At 61.1% G+C, this 14,742-nt stretch overlaps 1 protein-coding gene across 9 annotated transcripts in view; it reads right to left on the bottom strand.

The window, feature by feature from the left end:
* Positions 1-798: 798 nt before the first annotated feature.
* The window catches only part of LOC116954716 (uncharacterized), a 54,517-nt gene continuing 40,573 nt past the window's right edge, over positions 799-14,742 (bottom strand). For 4 of the 9 annotated variants that reach the window (XM_032975440.2, XM_076052489.1, XM_076052486.1 and 1 more), the window contains exons 7-14: positions 11,605-11,737; positions 8,513-8,650; positions 7,018-7,101; positions 4,614-4,732; positions 3,569-4,190; positions 2,213-2,364; positions 1,220-1,482; positions 799-922 (exon numbers count right to left, since the gene is read on the bottom strand). In XM_032975440.2, the coding sequence (XP_032831331.2) occupies positions 1,225-1,482; positions 2,213-2,364; positions 3,569-4,190; positions 4,614-4,732; positions 7,018-7,101; positions 8,513-8,650; positions 11,605-11,737 (1,506 nt within the window). In that variant the 3' untranslated portion in view covers positions 799-922; positions 1,220-1,224. The remainder of the gene's footprint in view (positions 923-1,219; positions 1,483-2,212; positions 2,365-3,568; positions 4,191-4,613; positions 4,733-7,017; positions 7,102-8,512; positions 8,651-11,604; positions 11,738-14,742) is intronic. The other 5 variants (XM_076052488.1, XM_032975446.2, XM_032975447.2 and 2 more) reach the window with 5 other exon arrangements.

The following is a 14,742-nucleotide window of genomic DNA, read 5'->3' as shown; positions in this document are numbered from 1 at the left end:
AGCGGGGTCCCCACACACACAGCGGGGTCCCCACACACACACAGCGGGGTCCCCACACACACAGACACAGCGGGGTCCCCACACACACACACACAGCGGGGTCCCCACACACACACACCATGCCTTCCCACACACAGACACACACCGCGCATCTCCAAACACACACACACACCGCACGTACACACACACACACACCGCATGTACCCACACGCACAGGCCGTGCCTCCCCACACGCACACACACCGCGCGTACCCGAACACACGCTGCGCCTGCCCACGCACGCATACCGCGCATCCCCAAACAAACACACCGCGCGTACCCACACACACACACACACTGGCGCGTCCCCCCCCCCCGTGTACCCCCCTGCCCGCAGTGCGGTGCCCACCTGCAGGCTGGCGGGGTCCACCCCGACGGCGGCGCCCGGCAGGAAGTTGGGCTGCACCGCCAGCGCCCCGAACGCCGCCGCGGCCGCGGCGGCGGCGGCCGCGGTGCCGGTGGCGGTGGCCGCGGCCGCCGCGGCGCGCTCCGCCGCCGACAGCTGGAACAGCGGCTGGCCGGCGCCGCCGGGAGGGGCCGGCGGGGGCGGGGGCGGCGGGGGCGGGGGCGGCGGCGCTCCCGCCGAGAGACGCGCCGGCGTCGGTGGCGCCGAGCCCGCGCCGGCCTGCGGCTGCCCCGGCGACGAGGAGGAGCCGGAGGCGGCGGCGGCGGCGGCGGCGGAGGAGGAAGAGGAGGAGGAGGAAGAGGAGGAGGCGTCGTGGCCGTAGCGAAGGCCCGACGAGCCGGAGCCGCCCCCCCCCGCGGAGGCCGCGGCTCCGCCGCCGCCGCCGCCGGCCTGCGCGGTGGAGACGATGGGGTTGAAGAGCGCCGTGTCGTTGTGGCTCGTGCGCTCCAGCGCCTGCTGTAGGAACTTGGAGTAGTCCTGAGACGGGGGGGGGGGGGGGCGGCGGCGGCGGTGGCGGAAACGCGGGGAGAGGGAGACGCGGTGAGAGACGCGGGACGGGAGAGAAGCAAAGACAAGAGGGGGAGGGATAACGATAGACGGATAGGCAGAGAGACAGCACGGTGGAGATGGTGTTCAGGGTCACGGAGAGACGGAGTTTAGAGGCGGGGCGACATGGAGAGAGAACCAAGATAGGGGTCCAATTGTCACAACACACACACACACACAGACGGACGTCACAACACACCACACACAGACGCACGTCCTCAACCCCACCTGCATCATGCTCTGCTTGTCGCCTGACGAGGCGGCGAGCGCCGCAGACGCCGGCGGGGAGGTGGACGAGGTGGCGCCGGTGCCGCCGCTAGGCGCGGCCACGGGGGGCGAGGAAGAGGAGGAGGAGGTGGAGGAGGAGGCGGCGGCGGCGGTGGTGGTGGCGTCGCCACGGGAGAGGCCCGGGCTCGCCGTGGCCGCACCGCCATCGCCGCCGCCCCCCCCAGGCCAAACTGCTGCTGCTGCTGCTGGCGCTGCAACGCGGCCTGCACGCGCGTCGAGACCGGCGGCAACGGGTTCGCACAGCGCCACAAGGTGGCCCCCTGCTGCTCAGACGAGCCAGCGGCGGACGGACATTCCAGTGGCAGGCGGGCGAGGTGAGAGGTGCTCGCAAAATGACGCCATCGCATCGACCCCCCCCCCCTTCGATTTAAGCAACGAAACAGGAGGGGGGATTTTTTTCTCCACAAATCTGGATGCTGCAACGCCTGATGAAGCCGGTTGTAATTACTGGCGGAACGTCGTACACTCGGATTGTAAATGTTGTGGATTTGCTTTCCGACACACAACCGGTTAGTGCTGTACGAGTAACGGATTGGCCACGTTCTGTTTACGTGACGATTGGCTGCGTCGGGTGGTGGCGGGTTTAACGACACATTTATACATTTACGCGGTCCAACCCAAAAAAATCTAAAACCTGTATTCTGGACAACCGATGTTTGGCTTCCCCGACAAAAAAAGTCGGTGCTCATTTATCCACCCCGGAGGGCGAGATGATGGGCCGGGTCGGCCACCGCCCCTCCCAACCGAGGATTCGAACGCCCAGGACTTGGGAGACCGCCGATACGCCACGAATCGAGTGGGCCAGTGACGGCGCACCACGGGGGCAAGCAACAGGAGGGCGCAGCTTCACCACCACTGCCCTGGCACATGGACAACGCGCGCCTCTCTCATCCCCCCGTACAGCCCCATCCCCGCACGCACGGCGTAGCTCACGTTGGTGTCTGCCTTGCTGGCGTAGTGCTCCAGCAGCGTGTGCAGCACCTCGTCGGGGAGGCTGCCCACGCCGCCGCCGTTCTTGTCCTGCAGCATCTTCAGGTCGAGCCCCATGGCCTGCGACGCGTCCAGCAGCGACCCCAGCACCCCGCCTGCACACCACGACGCACGGCGTGCCCACCGTCCATCAACGTTCGGCGCTAGAAGAGGGGGGGGGCCCGCGGCGGCTGCACCGAGACCGAGGGTCACGCCCGCCGCTTTCACCGCGGCTAGAAACCCGCGCACAAACTTCTCGGGTGTAACACGTGGGTGGGTGGGGGGTGGGTGGGTGGGGGGGTGGGGGGGGGGGTGGGTGGGTGGGGGGGGGGTGGGTGGGTGGGGGGGGGGGGGGGGTGGGGGGGGGTGGGTGGGTGGGGGGGGGGGGTGGGTGGGTGGGTGGGGGGGTGGGTGGGGGGGTGGGTGGGTGGGGGGGTGGGTGGGGGGGTGGGTGGGTGGGGGGGTGGGTGGGTGGGGGGGTGGGTGGGTGGGGGGGTGGGTGGTGGGTGGGTGGGTGGTGGGGTGGGTGGGTGCCAACCCCACACACGACACCTGAAAAACACTCGAGGTATTCACCACTCACCAGTGACCTCACCCGACACTACTCACCACTCACCTCACCTGACACTACTCACCAGTGACCTCACCCGACACTACTCACCACTCACCTCACCTGACACTACTCACCAGTGACCTCACCCGACACTACTCACCACTCACCTCACCTGACACTACTCACCAGTGACCTCACCTGACACGACTCACCACTCACCTCACCTGACACTACTCACCACTCACCAGCCATCTCACCTGACACTACTCACCAATCACCTCACCTGACACTACTCACCAATCACCTCACCTGACACTACTCACCAATCACCTCACCTGACACTACTCACCAGCCACCTCACCTGACACTACTCACCACTCACCAGCCACCTCACCTGACACTACTCACCACTCACCACTCACCTCACCTGACACTACTCACCAGTGACCTCACCTGACACGACTCACCACTCACCTCACCTGACACTACTCACCACTCACCAGCCATCTCACCTGACACTACTCACCAATCACCTCACCTGACACTACTCACCAATCACCTCACCTGACACTACTCACCAATCACCTCACCTGACACTACTCACCAGCCACCTCACCTGACACTACTCACCACTCACCAGCCACCTCACCTGACACTACTCGCCACTCACCAGCCACCTCACCTGACACTACTCACCAAGGGGCTGCGTTGTCACCACCGGCCCACTCCACCCCCACCCCGCCCAGGAACCCGTCGCGGCCCCGTACCTGCTATGGCGGAATCGACGAGTCCTCCCTGCGGCCCGAGTCCCAGCAGGAAGTCCCGGCCGCCCATGCCACTGCCGCCGCCCATGCCGCCGCCGCCCTGGATGAAGCGCTTCTTCTTGAGGAACTGCGCCGCGCCATCGTAGTTGTGCGACCCTCCCTTAGCTCCGCCGCCGCCGCCGCCCCCGCCGCCGCCGCCGCCGCCGCCCCCGTCGTCGCCCATCATGTCCACGCCCCCGCCGCCCTCGTGATCCATCAACCCCGCCCCGCGCTTGTCCATCTTGGCGCCGTCGCCGCTCTTCTTCGCGCCGCCGCGGTCCTTGCCGCCGCCGCCGCCGCCGCCGGGGTCGATGAGCAGGCCGTGCTGGCCGGACGCGACGCCCCCCAGCTGGGACAGGTCGACGGTGAAGCCGTCCTTGGAGGGGTCGACGAGCGACTTGGAGTCCTCGCCGCCCGCGTCCAGGTGCGACAGCTGCTGCTGCTGCTGCTGCTGAGGCTTCTTCTTGCTCTTCTTCTTCTTGGGGGCACCGGCGCCGCCGTCTCCGCACAGCGTCTTGCGCTCCTCGGGGCCCGTGCCGTGGCACATGCGCCGGTGTTTGAGCAGCCGGTCCGAACGGGCGAAGCACTGGGGGGATGGGCGCGGGGTGGAGGAGCGGAGGGGGGGGGGGGTGTGAGAGAAGCCATCGGATGCGTGCGTGCGTGCGTGCGTGCGTATTTTCCACGTGGTTCAGTGGTTGTTGACATTGAAGTTGGCACAGTAATGGGCACAGGCGGTGCATCGGCCAGTCATCTCGGCCATTCAACCCATGAGACCTGCTGCGTCTGTGCCGTGACCTCCTGCCAGCGGGCGCACGACACTCCACGTGGCCTCAAAGTGCACTTAGCTTGGCACAAGCGCCACGGTGATGTCACCGCCACTTAGCGGAAAATTTGCGCTTGCTGTTATGTGTGCGTACGTGTGCGAGGATGGCGAAGCCGTGATTGTGAGCGAGTGTTTTTACGTGCGTGTGTGTGTGCGTGCTTGTGCATGCGCGTGCGCGCGTCTCACCTGCAGGCAGAACTCACACTTGTAGGGCTTCTCTCCGCTGTGCGTGCGCTTGTGCCGGTCCAGGTGGTACTTCTGGATGAAGCGCATGTTGCACTGGTCGCACGGGAAGGGCTTCTCGCCTGCAGGGGCCACACCATGGGGGCCAAGCCACACCACATCACAGGGTAACGCCACACCGCGAGGTCACGCCACACCATAGCGTTCATCACAGCCCTCCAGAGCAGGCATTGTAAATTCCACATTCTTATAATGGGGATGAGTCTATCCATCGGTTAACCGCTACTGTTGCTCTTCCCCACACTAGTGATACTGGTTCGGGTCTCTTGTGCAATTACCGGGCTGAGACCCATCAACTCGCTACGCCTCGAGAACCCGGTTTTTCACCGGCTCGGTTGTCTCCGACACGGCCACCGTAAACCATGTTAAACAAAAAAAAAGCAACTCGGCCGAGCGACGCGGCAGGCAGTTTCCGACAGGCCGTTGGGGTGGTCCGGTGAAGAGGCGAGCGAAAGGGGCGGAGGGGCGGGCGGGGGGGGGGGGGCGGGGATTTGCATGGAATGGAGCAGGCGGGGGGGGGGGGGGGGCGTGCGAACGCGCACACAGGAAGCAGCGAAGACCAACGGTGAACGCAGGGGACTTGCCAACGGAGTGGCGGGGAGCGGGGGGTTAGGAGCGAGGGCAGCAAAGCCACCCTCGCTCACCAGAGTGAGAGCCAACGCAGGCCGAGCACCAAGTACTGACCAGGATGGAAACCATCGTACACCAAGCCTAACCACGCCAGCCAACCAGACATTAGCCCTAACTGCACCGGACACGACACCCTTACCCCCTATCCACTTCAGCCACCATACACTGTCCCTACCCCTAACCACACTAGGTAATGACACTATCCCTACCCCTAACCACACTAGGTAATGACACTGTCCCTACCCCTAACCACACTAGGTAATGACACTGTCCCTACCCCTAACCACACTAGGTAATGACACTATCCCTACCCCTAACCACACTAGGTAATGACACTATCCCTACCCCTAACCACACTAGGTAATGACCCTATCCCTACCCCTAACCACACTAGGTAATGACACTATCCCTACCCCTAACCACACTAGGTAATGACACTATCCCTGCCCCAAACCACACTAGGTAATTAAACTATCCCTACCCCAAACACACGAGCTAAACAGACTGTCCGTAGCCCTAACCACACTAGGCAAAGATACTATCCCTTCCCCTAACCACACGAGCTAAACAGACGCCATCCGCACCCTTACGTACACCAGCCTTACCACAAGCATAACCCCACAAACCTATAAGCCCTCTCCCTCCCTTACAGTAAGCAAACGAGCCAACTAAATACTGGCTTTGCGAAAACCCCCAACCACACAAGCTAACCGGACCCCTGGCATTAGCCATAATCCTCATCTGCCATGAACTATTCAATGTTGGATTATGGCTTCCCTCCTAAGCAGTCTTAGATATCCCCCCAAAGCAAAACCCTACCTCTCACTCCGCACCACCTCTGCGCGTTTTGACTCAGTCCGCAGTTTGACCTTCCTGCAGTTTCACCTTTGGTGTTCGGCACAGGACAGCACAGCACGGCACAGCACAGCCAGCCAGCACAGTCAGCCTCATCACCACCACCATCACCACAGCAACCACCGCCACCGCTTTGCAGTAACCATGCCCCGGCCACCACCACGCAGGTTAAAGACGCGGACCAGAGACGCAGGAGTTAGGACTGGGAGTCGCCGTAACAGAGACGAGGCTGTGGGATTGGTGTCAGCGTTGGTGGTTAGGGCAATGCTAGGGCTAGGGTCGCTGCCAGGCTGAGGATCACGGATCAAGTTCGTGCCAGTGTTATGGTTAGTGCAAGAGGAAGGCGAAGGCTCGAATTATTTAAACGCCTTTGGGGGGAGGAGGGGGGGGGGAGCACACGGAAGACAACTTAATATTACCCCCCCAAAACATACCATAACGCAGGCTCTCCTCCGCTAAACCTAGACACGCAGCGAGCGGAAACCATCACCGCCCCACCTCCCCCCGCCCACCTCCCGGTGCCCGATTAGCACCGCTAGGCCGCTCGCAAGGACGGGGCATAAACAAATCGCTCGGTGCGGTACGGAGCGGGGCGCCTCGCGGCGGCCCTGGGCCGGAACTACTCCTGGGACGAAGAACCATGCTGCCTGGTGTGGGTGGCCGGTGGTGGGGGAGGGCGGGGGTGCGGAAGAAGGTGAACACAGGGCTCGCGCAGTCCGCCCGACGGCCAGCGGTGCGTGAATTTGACTACGCGGGGAGAAGACACGTTGTGGGAGGGAGCGGCAGCGGAGGGGGAGGGGGCAGGCGAGCGGGAGTGGGGAGGGAGGGGGGGGGGGTGGAGGGTGAGCGCTCTCAGATTTACCACTGTGAATCTTCTCGTGTCTTTGGAGCAGGTACTTTTGAACAAAACTCATGCTACACGTGCTACACTGGTACGGCCGTTCACCTGTCGGAAAGGGCAGGAGACAAAGACCAGCGGTAGAGCAACGGTTACTGCAAAGACACCGCCCCGCCGGCATCGTGGCTAGCGGGGCGCGTGTACGCACACACACGCGCACAGGCGCACACACACACACACACGCACACAAAGATCCCCCCTATAGCTTCAACAGACTGTCGGGGCAAGTGCCGTTAGCGAACGCATATGAAGGCCGACACGGCACACGAGGGGGGTGGGTGGCCAACACCACATGCCCTGCCGTCGGTCTCCCTGGTGATGGTGTTTACTACACCGCACCGGGTACTCATTTGAGGTTGAGCCGAGCAAGGGGAGGCCCAGGGCCGGTTCGGATAATCGTCACTGGTGTTGGCCGTGAGCGTGAATCGAACGCGGGTCGCCGGATTTGTAGCGCAGCGAAGCGCTAACCGCTACACTACCGCTCCCCACTACACATCAATACCCGCCACTCGCCACAAAGTGACGGTGACTTCATCACGGTGCCTGTGCCAGGCCAGGTGCACTCTGAGGCCACGTCAAGTGTTGAAGGCTCGCTGCCAGAAGGTCACGGGACAGACCCAGTTGCCATGGGTTGGCTGACTGAGATGATGCACCAGCAGTACCCTACTGTGCCACTACACGCACACACGCGCGCGTGCGCGCGTACACAGACGTGCACACACACACATGCATGGACACACGCATGGACACACGCACAGCCACGTGTGCACGGGTACATGATCATACAAGGACAAAGTTGCCACGTTAAAGCCTTTTGGCAGACTGTTGGGACAGCTGCTGTTGGCGAGCACCTATGAAGTCTGGCACCTGGGTGGTAAAGCCAGGACCGCATCTAGCTGCCATCATCTCGCCAATACTGATGTTTACACACTGCACCAGGTACTACTCATTTAAGGCCGAGTCGACCTAGGGGAGACCCAGGACCGCTTCAGATATTTGCCATTGGTGTTGGCCACGAGCAGGTTTCCGGGTTAGTAGCATGGTGCACTAAACACTAAACTACTGCTTCAAAGACAAAATCACAATATAGACTTAACAAACGTTTGGTGCAAGTGCTGTTGGCGAAAACCTATAAAGGCTGGCATGAGGGGGTGAGTGGCCAGCACCATGGTCAGCCGCCTTTGTCTCCCTAGTGGCGATGTTTATACATCGCACCAGGCACTCATTTGAGGCCAAGTCGACCTAGGGGAGGCCCAGGACCGGTTCAGATAATCGTCACTTGTGTTGGCCGTGAGCAGAAATCGAACTCTGGTCGCTGGGCTCGTAGCGCACGGCGCTCACCGCTGCGCCACCGCTCCCCGGCGCGTACACACAGGCACGGGGGAACACACAAGCTCACAAGCAAACACGCACGTGTACACACACGCACACAAATACACACACGCACGTGTAAACATACAAGCGCGCAGGCATGGGCGATCGGGAACGGCCAATGGTGATGGGGGCAGGCTGCAGATGATTGACGGCAGATTCTTTGACGACGCATCGCTCGGTAGTGGAAGAGCGGAGGTGCCAGACGGACCCAGGCCGATCGTTGCTGTACGCGGATGAACGGGCACGCAGGGCATTGTCATTGTAAAAATGTGGGCTCGCCGCTTTTGGGTGGTCCCGTCGTCAGCAGGCTAACGCGGTCGCCCGTCGGCCAAAAATGAAACGGCGGGACAAACCGGATGGGATCCAACGTGAACTCTGAACCCAAGCCGAGTCGAAAGGTCAAGAACACCTCCGCGGACCGCGCGGGATGGCTCGCCGACCTCGTCACGCGACTCGCCGCTCGCGCGTTAACTTTTTAACGACCGGCCGGACTTTCGGACGCCGGTCGAAATTGCTACCGCCGGCGAAAGAGCGTCGTCTACGCAGGCGGAAGCCTCGCTCGAGTCTCGGGGAAACCGCTTGGTTCGTTGGCAAGGTCCCGCCGCGTCGACCGGGACACGTCACCCATGGCGGCTCGCGGCCTCTCGGGCGTATGGGAGGACGAGCGAAGCGCGCGAAGACATCGCCAAGCAAGGCAACGGTCACAACCGTGGTAATGGTGACCCGTCAGTTATCCCAGGTGGGGATCTGTCGAGGCTACGCAGACTACATGCTCGAGGCGGATACGAGCAGAGCCCCATATGTTGTATCTCCACGTGTAAAACATAGCGTTAATTGGAGCCAATTGGCTTTCCGCGGATTAATAACGTCCAGCAGCAGCATCTGTACGAGGAAGCAAACTCTGGGCTGGGTCTCATCAGCATAATCGGGATTTCCAATATTCGCCCGGAGCCACGAGGCCGACCCAAACGACGTCGCATCCCACGGGTGGTGGCACCGCACGGAGCTGCGCCTGTATTCTCATCTACCCACAATGCTCCACACGGCAGCGCTCCACCAGAATGCCCGCGGGGTTTTGGAGCGCCGTCTGCGAGCGCGTCGCGTCACGCAGGTGGGGTGGTCATGGACAGTGTCAGCAGTGGGTGAGGAGGAGGACGGGGTGAGGATGGGATGATAACGGGGACGATGACGACGGGGTGAGGAGGGAGACGAGGAGCGAAACAAACTTGAAGCGGGGGGGGGGGGGGGGGGGGAATGAGGCAGATGGGGGATGTGGGAAGGAGCATCTCAGGTGGGAGTGACATCACAGCAAGGAGGAGCAGGAGAAGAAGCAGGAAGCGCGTGCGCCGCTCTCGACGGCCACCAATCGCCAAACAGCAGTGCTAGAGGAGTAGTGCGCCATTAATTCCCCTCCAGAGCCTGGCGTGCATGGGCGGCTGTTGTTGTGGTCACAGCTTGGGTTCACACCCAGGCCAGGGGTGTTGTTATCATAACCATGATGTAGAGGAGCGGGTGATGTGGAGGGGAGAGAAAAGCAGATGTGGAGGGGAGTGAGGAGCGGGTGATGAGGAGGGGGGAGAGGAGCGGGTGATGTGGAGGGGGGAGAGGAGCGGGTGATGTGGAGGGGGGAGAGCGGGTGATGTGGAGGAGAGAGAGGAGCGGGTGATGTCGAAGAGAGAGGAGCGGGCGATGTGGAGGGGAGAGAGGAGCGAGCTATGTGGAGGGGAGAGAGGAGCGAGTGATGTGGAGGGGAGAGAGGAGCGAGTGATGTGGAGGGGAGAGAGGAGCGGGTGATGTGGAGGGGAGAGATGAGCAAGCGATGTGGAGGGGAGAGAGGAGCGAGGGATGTGGAGGGGAGAGAGGAGCGGGTGATGTGGAGGGGAGTGAGGAGTGGGTGATGGGGAGGGGGGAGAGGAGCGAGCGATGTGGCGGGGAGAGATGAGCGAGCGATGTGGAGGGGGGAAGAGGAGCGAGCGATGTGGCGGGGAGAGAGGAGCGGGCGATGTGGTGCGAGCGTGACATCGGCGGGCGACGATACCGAGCGGCCGTCGTCAGTCGAAAAAGCAAAAATTCCCAACGCGGCTTCGGCGAAAGCTCCCGCGCGCAGGGGACCCTCCTGAAAAGGCGTCTTGAGGACTCGGCGAGGCTGTCCAGGGAAACACGCACAAACTCATCGCCGTCCGTCAGAGGCTTTGCCGCCACAACCCAGTCGCCGTTCCCGCAATCGCAACCGTGCATGCGGCCAGCGGGAGGACGCAACCCCTAACAAAGCATCCCCCCGGCACCGTCGTCTGCCCATTCAAGGTAACGCACAGGGGGATTTCTCCACAAATCTGGCTGTCCCGCCTGATGATGCCGGTTGGAATTACTGGCGAAACACGAATTGTACGCGCCGAGGATTTGCTCTCCAACACACCGGTGCGCTGAACGAATATTTAATTGGCATGTTTCGTTTACGTGACAAACCTTACCAATTTGGCTGTGTCGGGTGGTGGCGGGATTAACGAACACATTTTTATTCAGCAACCTAAACCCAAAACCTCTATTATGGATTATGAAAGTATTATCATTATTGTGATTACGGCTTGTTTACCCAGGGAGGACTCCTTTTCAGGAGCTTTATCGCAGCGGGTGGTGGGGTGGGCGATGTTGTTGCTGCGTGTGATCCCAACAGAGCAAAATGAGTCGTGTCATTATTTAAATAATTCGGACCACCTTGGCGTTTTCGCCCTTTGCGAGGAATCTGAACCCTCAAGAACGACGATTGGGGCCTCGCCGGCACCACTGCTCCTTTGTTTGAGGTTGCGTCTTCCGAGACCGATTTCGACCAAGCCCGGCCATCGGTCCGCGTCGCGTCAGTTCCGTGCCGCGCGTCGTGTGGGTTGAGGGAGGGGGGGGGGGGAGCCCGCAAGTGGGGGGGGGGGGGGGGTGGGGTGATGGGGGCGGTGGAGGGACGGATGGGGGGCGGTGGGGGGGTAGCAGGGGAGGGTCGGGGAGGGGCGGGGGGGGTGGAGGGGTGGAGGGACGGGGGGGGGGCGGGGGGTGGAGGGGCGGGAGGGTGGAGGGACGGGGGGGGGGGGGCGGGGGGTGGAGGGGCAGGGGGTGGAGGGGCGGGTGGAGGGGCGGGGGGGGGATTGTGCGTGCAAACGTAAAAAGGATAAAAAAAGAGGCTCGTACTGTGCTCACCGGTGTGAGACTGCAAGTGCCTCTGCAGGTGGTAGTTGGTGCGGAAGGCCGCGCTGCAGCGGTCGCACGCGTACGGGCGCGGGTGCGTGAGCACTGCCGTGCCATCCGCCTCCAGGCCCAGCGTCTGCGTGGGGGGAGACGGGTGGGAGGGAGTTGACGGACAAGGGTAAGGTTTGGCTCGTGTGGCTATAGTGATGTCTAGGGTTAGGCTTGGCTAGTGGGTGTATGGTGAGGCCTAGGGTAAGGTTTGGCTCGTGTGGCTATAGTGATGTCTAGGGGTTAGGCTTGGCTAGTGGGTGTATGGTGAGGCCTAGGGTAAGGTTTGGCTCGTGTGGCTATGGTGATGTCTAGGGTTAGGCTTGGCTAGTGGGGTTATGGTGAGACCTAGGGTTAGGCTTGGCTCGTGGGGTTATGGTGAGGCCTAGGATTAGGCTTGGCTAGTGGGTGTATAGTGAGGCCTAGGGTTAGGCTTGGCTAGTGGGTGTATGGTGAGGCCTATGGTTAGGCTTGGCTCGTGGGGTTATGGTGAGGCCTAGGGTTAGGCTTGGCTCGTGTGGCTATGGTGAGGCCTAGGGTTAGGCTTGGCTCGTGGGGTTATGGTGAGACCTAGGGTTAGGCTTGGCTCATGGGGTTATGGTGAGGCCTAGGATTAGGCTTGGCTAGTGGGTGTATGGTGAGGCCTAGGGTTAGGCTTGGCTCGTGGGGTTATGGTGAGGCCTAGGGTTAGGCTTGGCGAGTGGGTGTATGGTGAGGCCTAGGGTAAGGCTTGGCTAGTGTGGCTATGGTGATGTCTAGGGTTAGGCTTGGCCAGTGGGGTTATGGTGAGGCCTAGGGTTAGGCTTGGCAAGTGGGTGTATGGTGAGGCCTAGGGTAAGGCTTGGCTAGTGTGGCTATGGTGATGTCTAGGGTTAGGCTTGGCTCGTGGAGTTATGGTGAGGCCTAGGGTTAGGCTTGGCGAGTGGGTGTATGGTGAGGACTAGGGTTAGGCTTAGCTAGTGTGGCTATGGTGATGTCTAGGGTTAGGCTTGGCTCGTGGGGTTATGGTGAGGCCTAGGGTTAGGCTTGGCTAATGGGTGTATGGTGAGGCCTAGGGTGAGGCTTGGCTCGTGGGGTTATGGTGAGGCCTAGGGTTAGGCTTGGCTAGTGGGTGTATGGTGAGGCCTAGGGTTAGGCTTGGCTAGTGGTGGTATGGTGAGGCGTAGGGTGAGGCTTGGCTCGTGGGGTTATGGCGAGGCCTAGGGTTAGGCTTGGCGAGTGGGTGTATGGTGAGGTCTAGGGTTAGGCTTGGCTAGTGTGGCTATGGTGATGTCTAGGGTTAGGTTTGGCTCGTGGGGTTATGGTGAGGCCTAGGGTTAGGTTTTGCTAGTGGGTGTATGGTGAGGCCTAGGGATAGGCTTGGCTAGTGGTGTTATGGTGAGGCCTAGGGTTAGGCTTGGCGAGTGTGGTTATGGTGAGGCCTAAGACTAGGCTTGGCTAGTGGGGTTATGGTGAGACCTAGGACTAGGCTTGGCTAGTGTGGCTATGGTGAGGCCTAGGGTTAGGCTTGGCTAGTGGGGTTATGGTGAGGCCTAGGGTTAGGCTTGGCTAGTGTTGTTATGGTGAGGCCTAGGGTTAGGCTTGGCGAGTGTGGCTATGGTGAGGCCTAGGATTAGGCTTGGCTGGTGGGTGTATGGTGAGGCCTTGGATTAGGCTTGGCTCGTGGGGTTATGGTGAGGCCTAGGGTTAGGCTTGGCTAGTGGGTGTATGGTGAGGCCTAGGGTTAGGCTTGGCTAGTGGGGTTATGGTGAGGCCTAGGGTTAGGCTTGGCTAGTGGGGTTATGGTGAGGCCTAGGGTTAGGCTTGGCTCGTGGGGTTATGGTGAGACCTAGGGTTAGGCTTGGCTCATGGGGTTATGGTGAGGCCTAGGATTAGGCTTGGCTAGTGGGTGTATGGTGAGGCCTAGGGTTAGGCTTGGCTCGTGGGGTTATGGTGAGGCCTAGGGTTAGGCTTGGCGAGTGGGTGTATGGTGAGGCCTAGGGTAAGGCTTGGCTAGTGTGGCTATGGTGATGTCTAGGGTTAGGCTTGGCCAGTGGGGTTATGGTGAGGCCTAGGGTTAGGCTTGGCAAGTGGGTGTATGGTGAGGCCTAGGGTAAGGCTTGGCTAGTGTGGCTATGGTGATGTCTAGGGTTAGGCTTGGCTCGTGGGGTTATGGTGAGGCCTAGGGTTAGGCTTGGCGAGTGGGTGTATGGTGAGGACTAGGGTTAGGCTTAGCTAGTGTGGCTATGGTGATGTCTAGGGTTAGGCTTGGCTCGTGGGGTTATGGTGAGGCCTAGGGTTAGGCTTGGCTAATGGGTGTATGGTGAGGCCTAGGGTGAGGCTTGGCTCGTGGGGTTATGGTGAGGCCTAGGGTTAGGCTTGGCTAGTGGGTGTATGGTGAGGCCTAGGGTTAGGCTTGGCTAGTGGTGGTATGGTGAGGCGTAGGGTGAGGCTTGGCTCGTGGGGTTATGGCGAGGCCTAGGGTTAGGCTTGGCGAGTAGGTGTATGGTGAGGTCTAGGGTTAGGCTTGGCTAGTGTGGCTATGGTGATGTCTAGGGTTAGGTTTGGCTCGTGGGGTTATGGTGAGGCCTAGGGTTAGGTTTTGCTAGTGGGTGTATGGTGAGGCCTAGGGATAGGCTTGGCTAGTGGTGTTATGGTGAGGCCTAGGGTTAGGCTTGGCGAGTGTGGTTATGGTGAGGCCTAGGACTAGGCTTGGCTAGTGGGGTTATGGTGAGACCTAGGACTAGGCTTGGCTAGTGTGGCTATGGTGAGGCCTAGGGTTAGGCTTGGCTAGTGGGGTTATGGTGAGGCCTAGGGTTAGGCTTGGCTAGTGTTGTTATGGTGAGGCCTAGGGTTAGGCTTGGCGAGTGTGGCTATGGTGAGGCCTAGGATTAGGCTTGGCTGGTGGGTGTATGGTGAGGCCTTGGATTAGGCTTGGCTCGTGGGGTTATGGTGAGGCCTAGGGTTAGGCTTGGCTAGTGGGTGTATGGTGAGGCCTAGGGTTAGGCTTGGCTAGTGGGGTTATGGTGAGGCCTAGGGTTAGGCTTGGCTAGTGGGGTTATGGTGAGGCCTAGGGTTAGGCTTGGTTAGTGTGTCTATGGTGAGACCTAGGGT

This window comes from Petromyzon marinus, chromosome 56, assembly GCF_048934315.1.
Source record: "Petromyzon marinus isolate PM22_M1 ecotype Great Lakes invasive population chromosome 56, UKy_Petmar_22M1.pri1.0, whole genome shotgun sequence".
NCBI classification, from domain to species: domain Eukaryota; kingdom Metazoa; phylum Chordata; class Hyperoartia; order Petromyzontiformes; family Petromyzontidae; genus Petromyzon; species Petromyzon marinus.
Note: the sequence above shows the minus strand (reverse complement) of the source record. Positions and strands in the feature narration are given on the sequence as shown.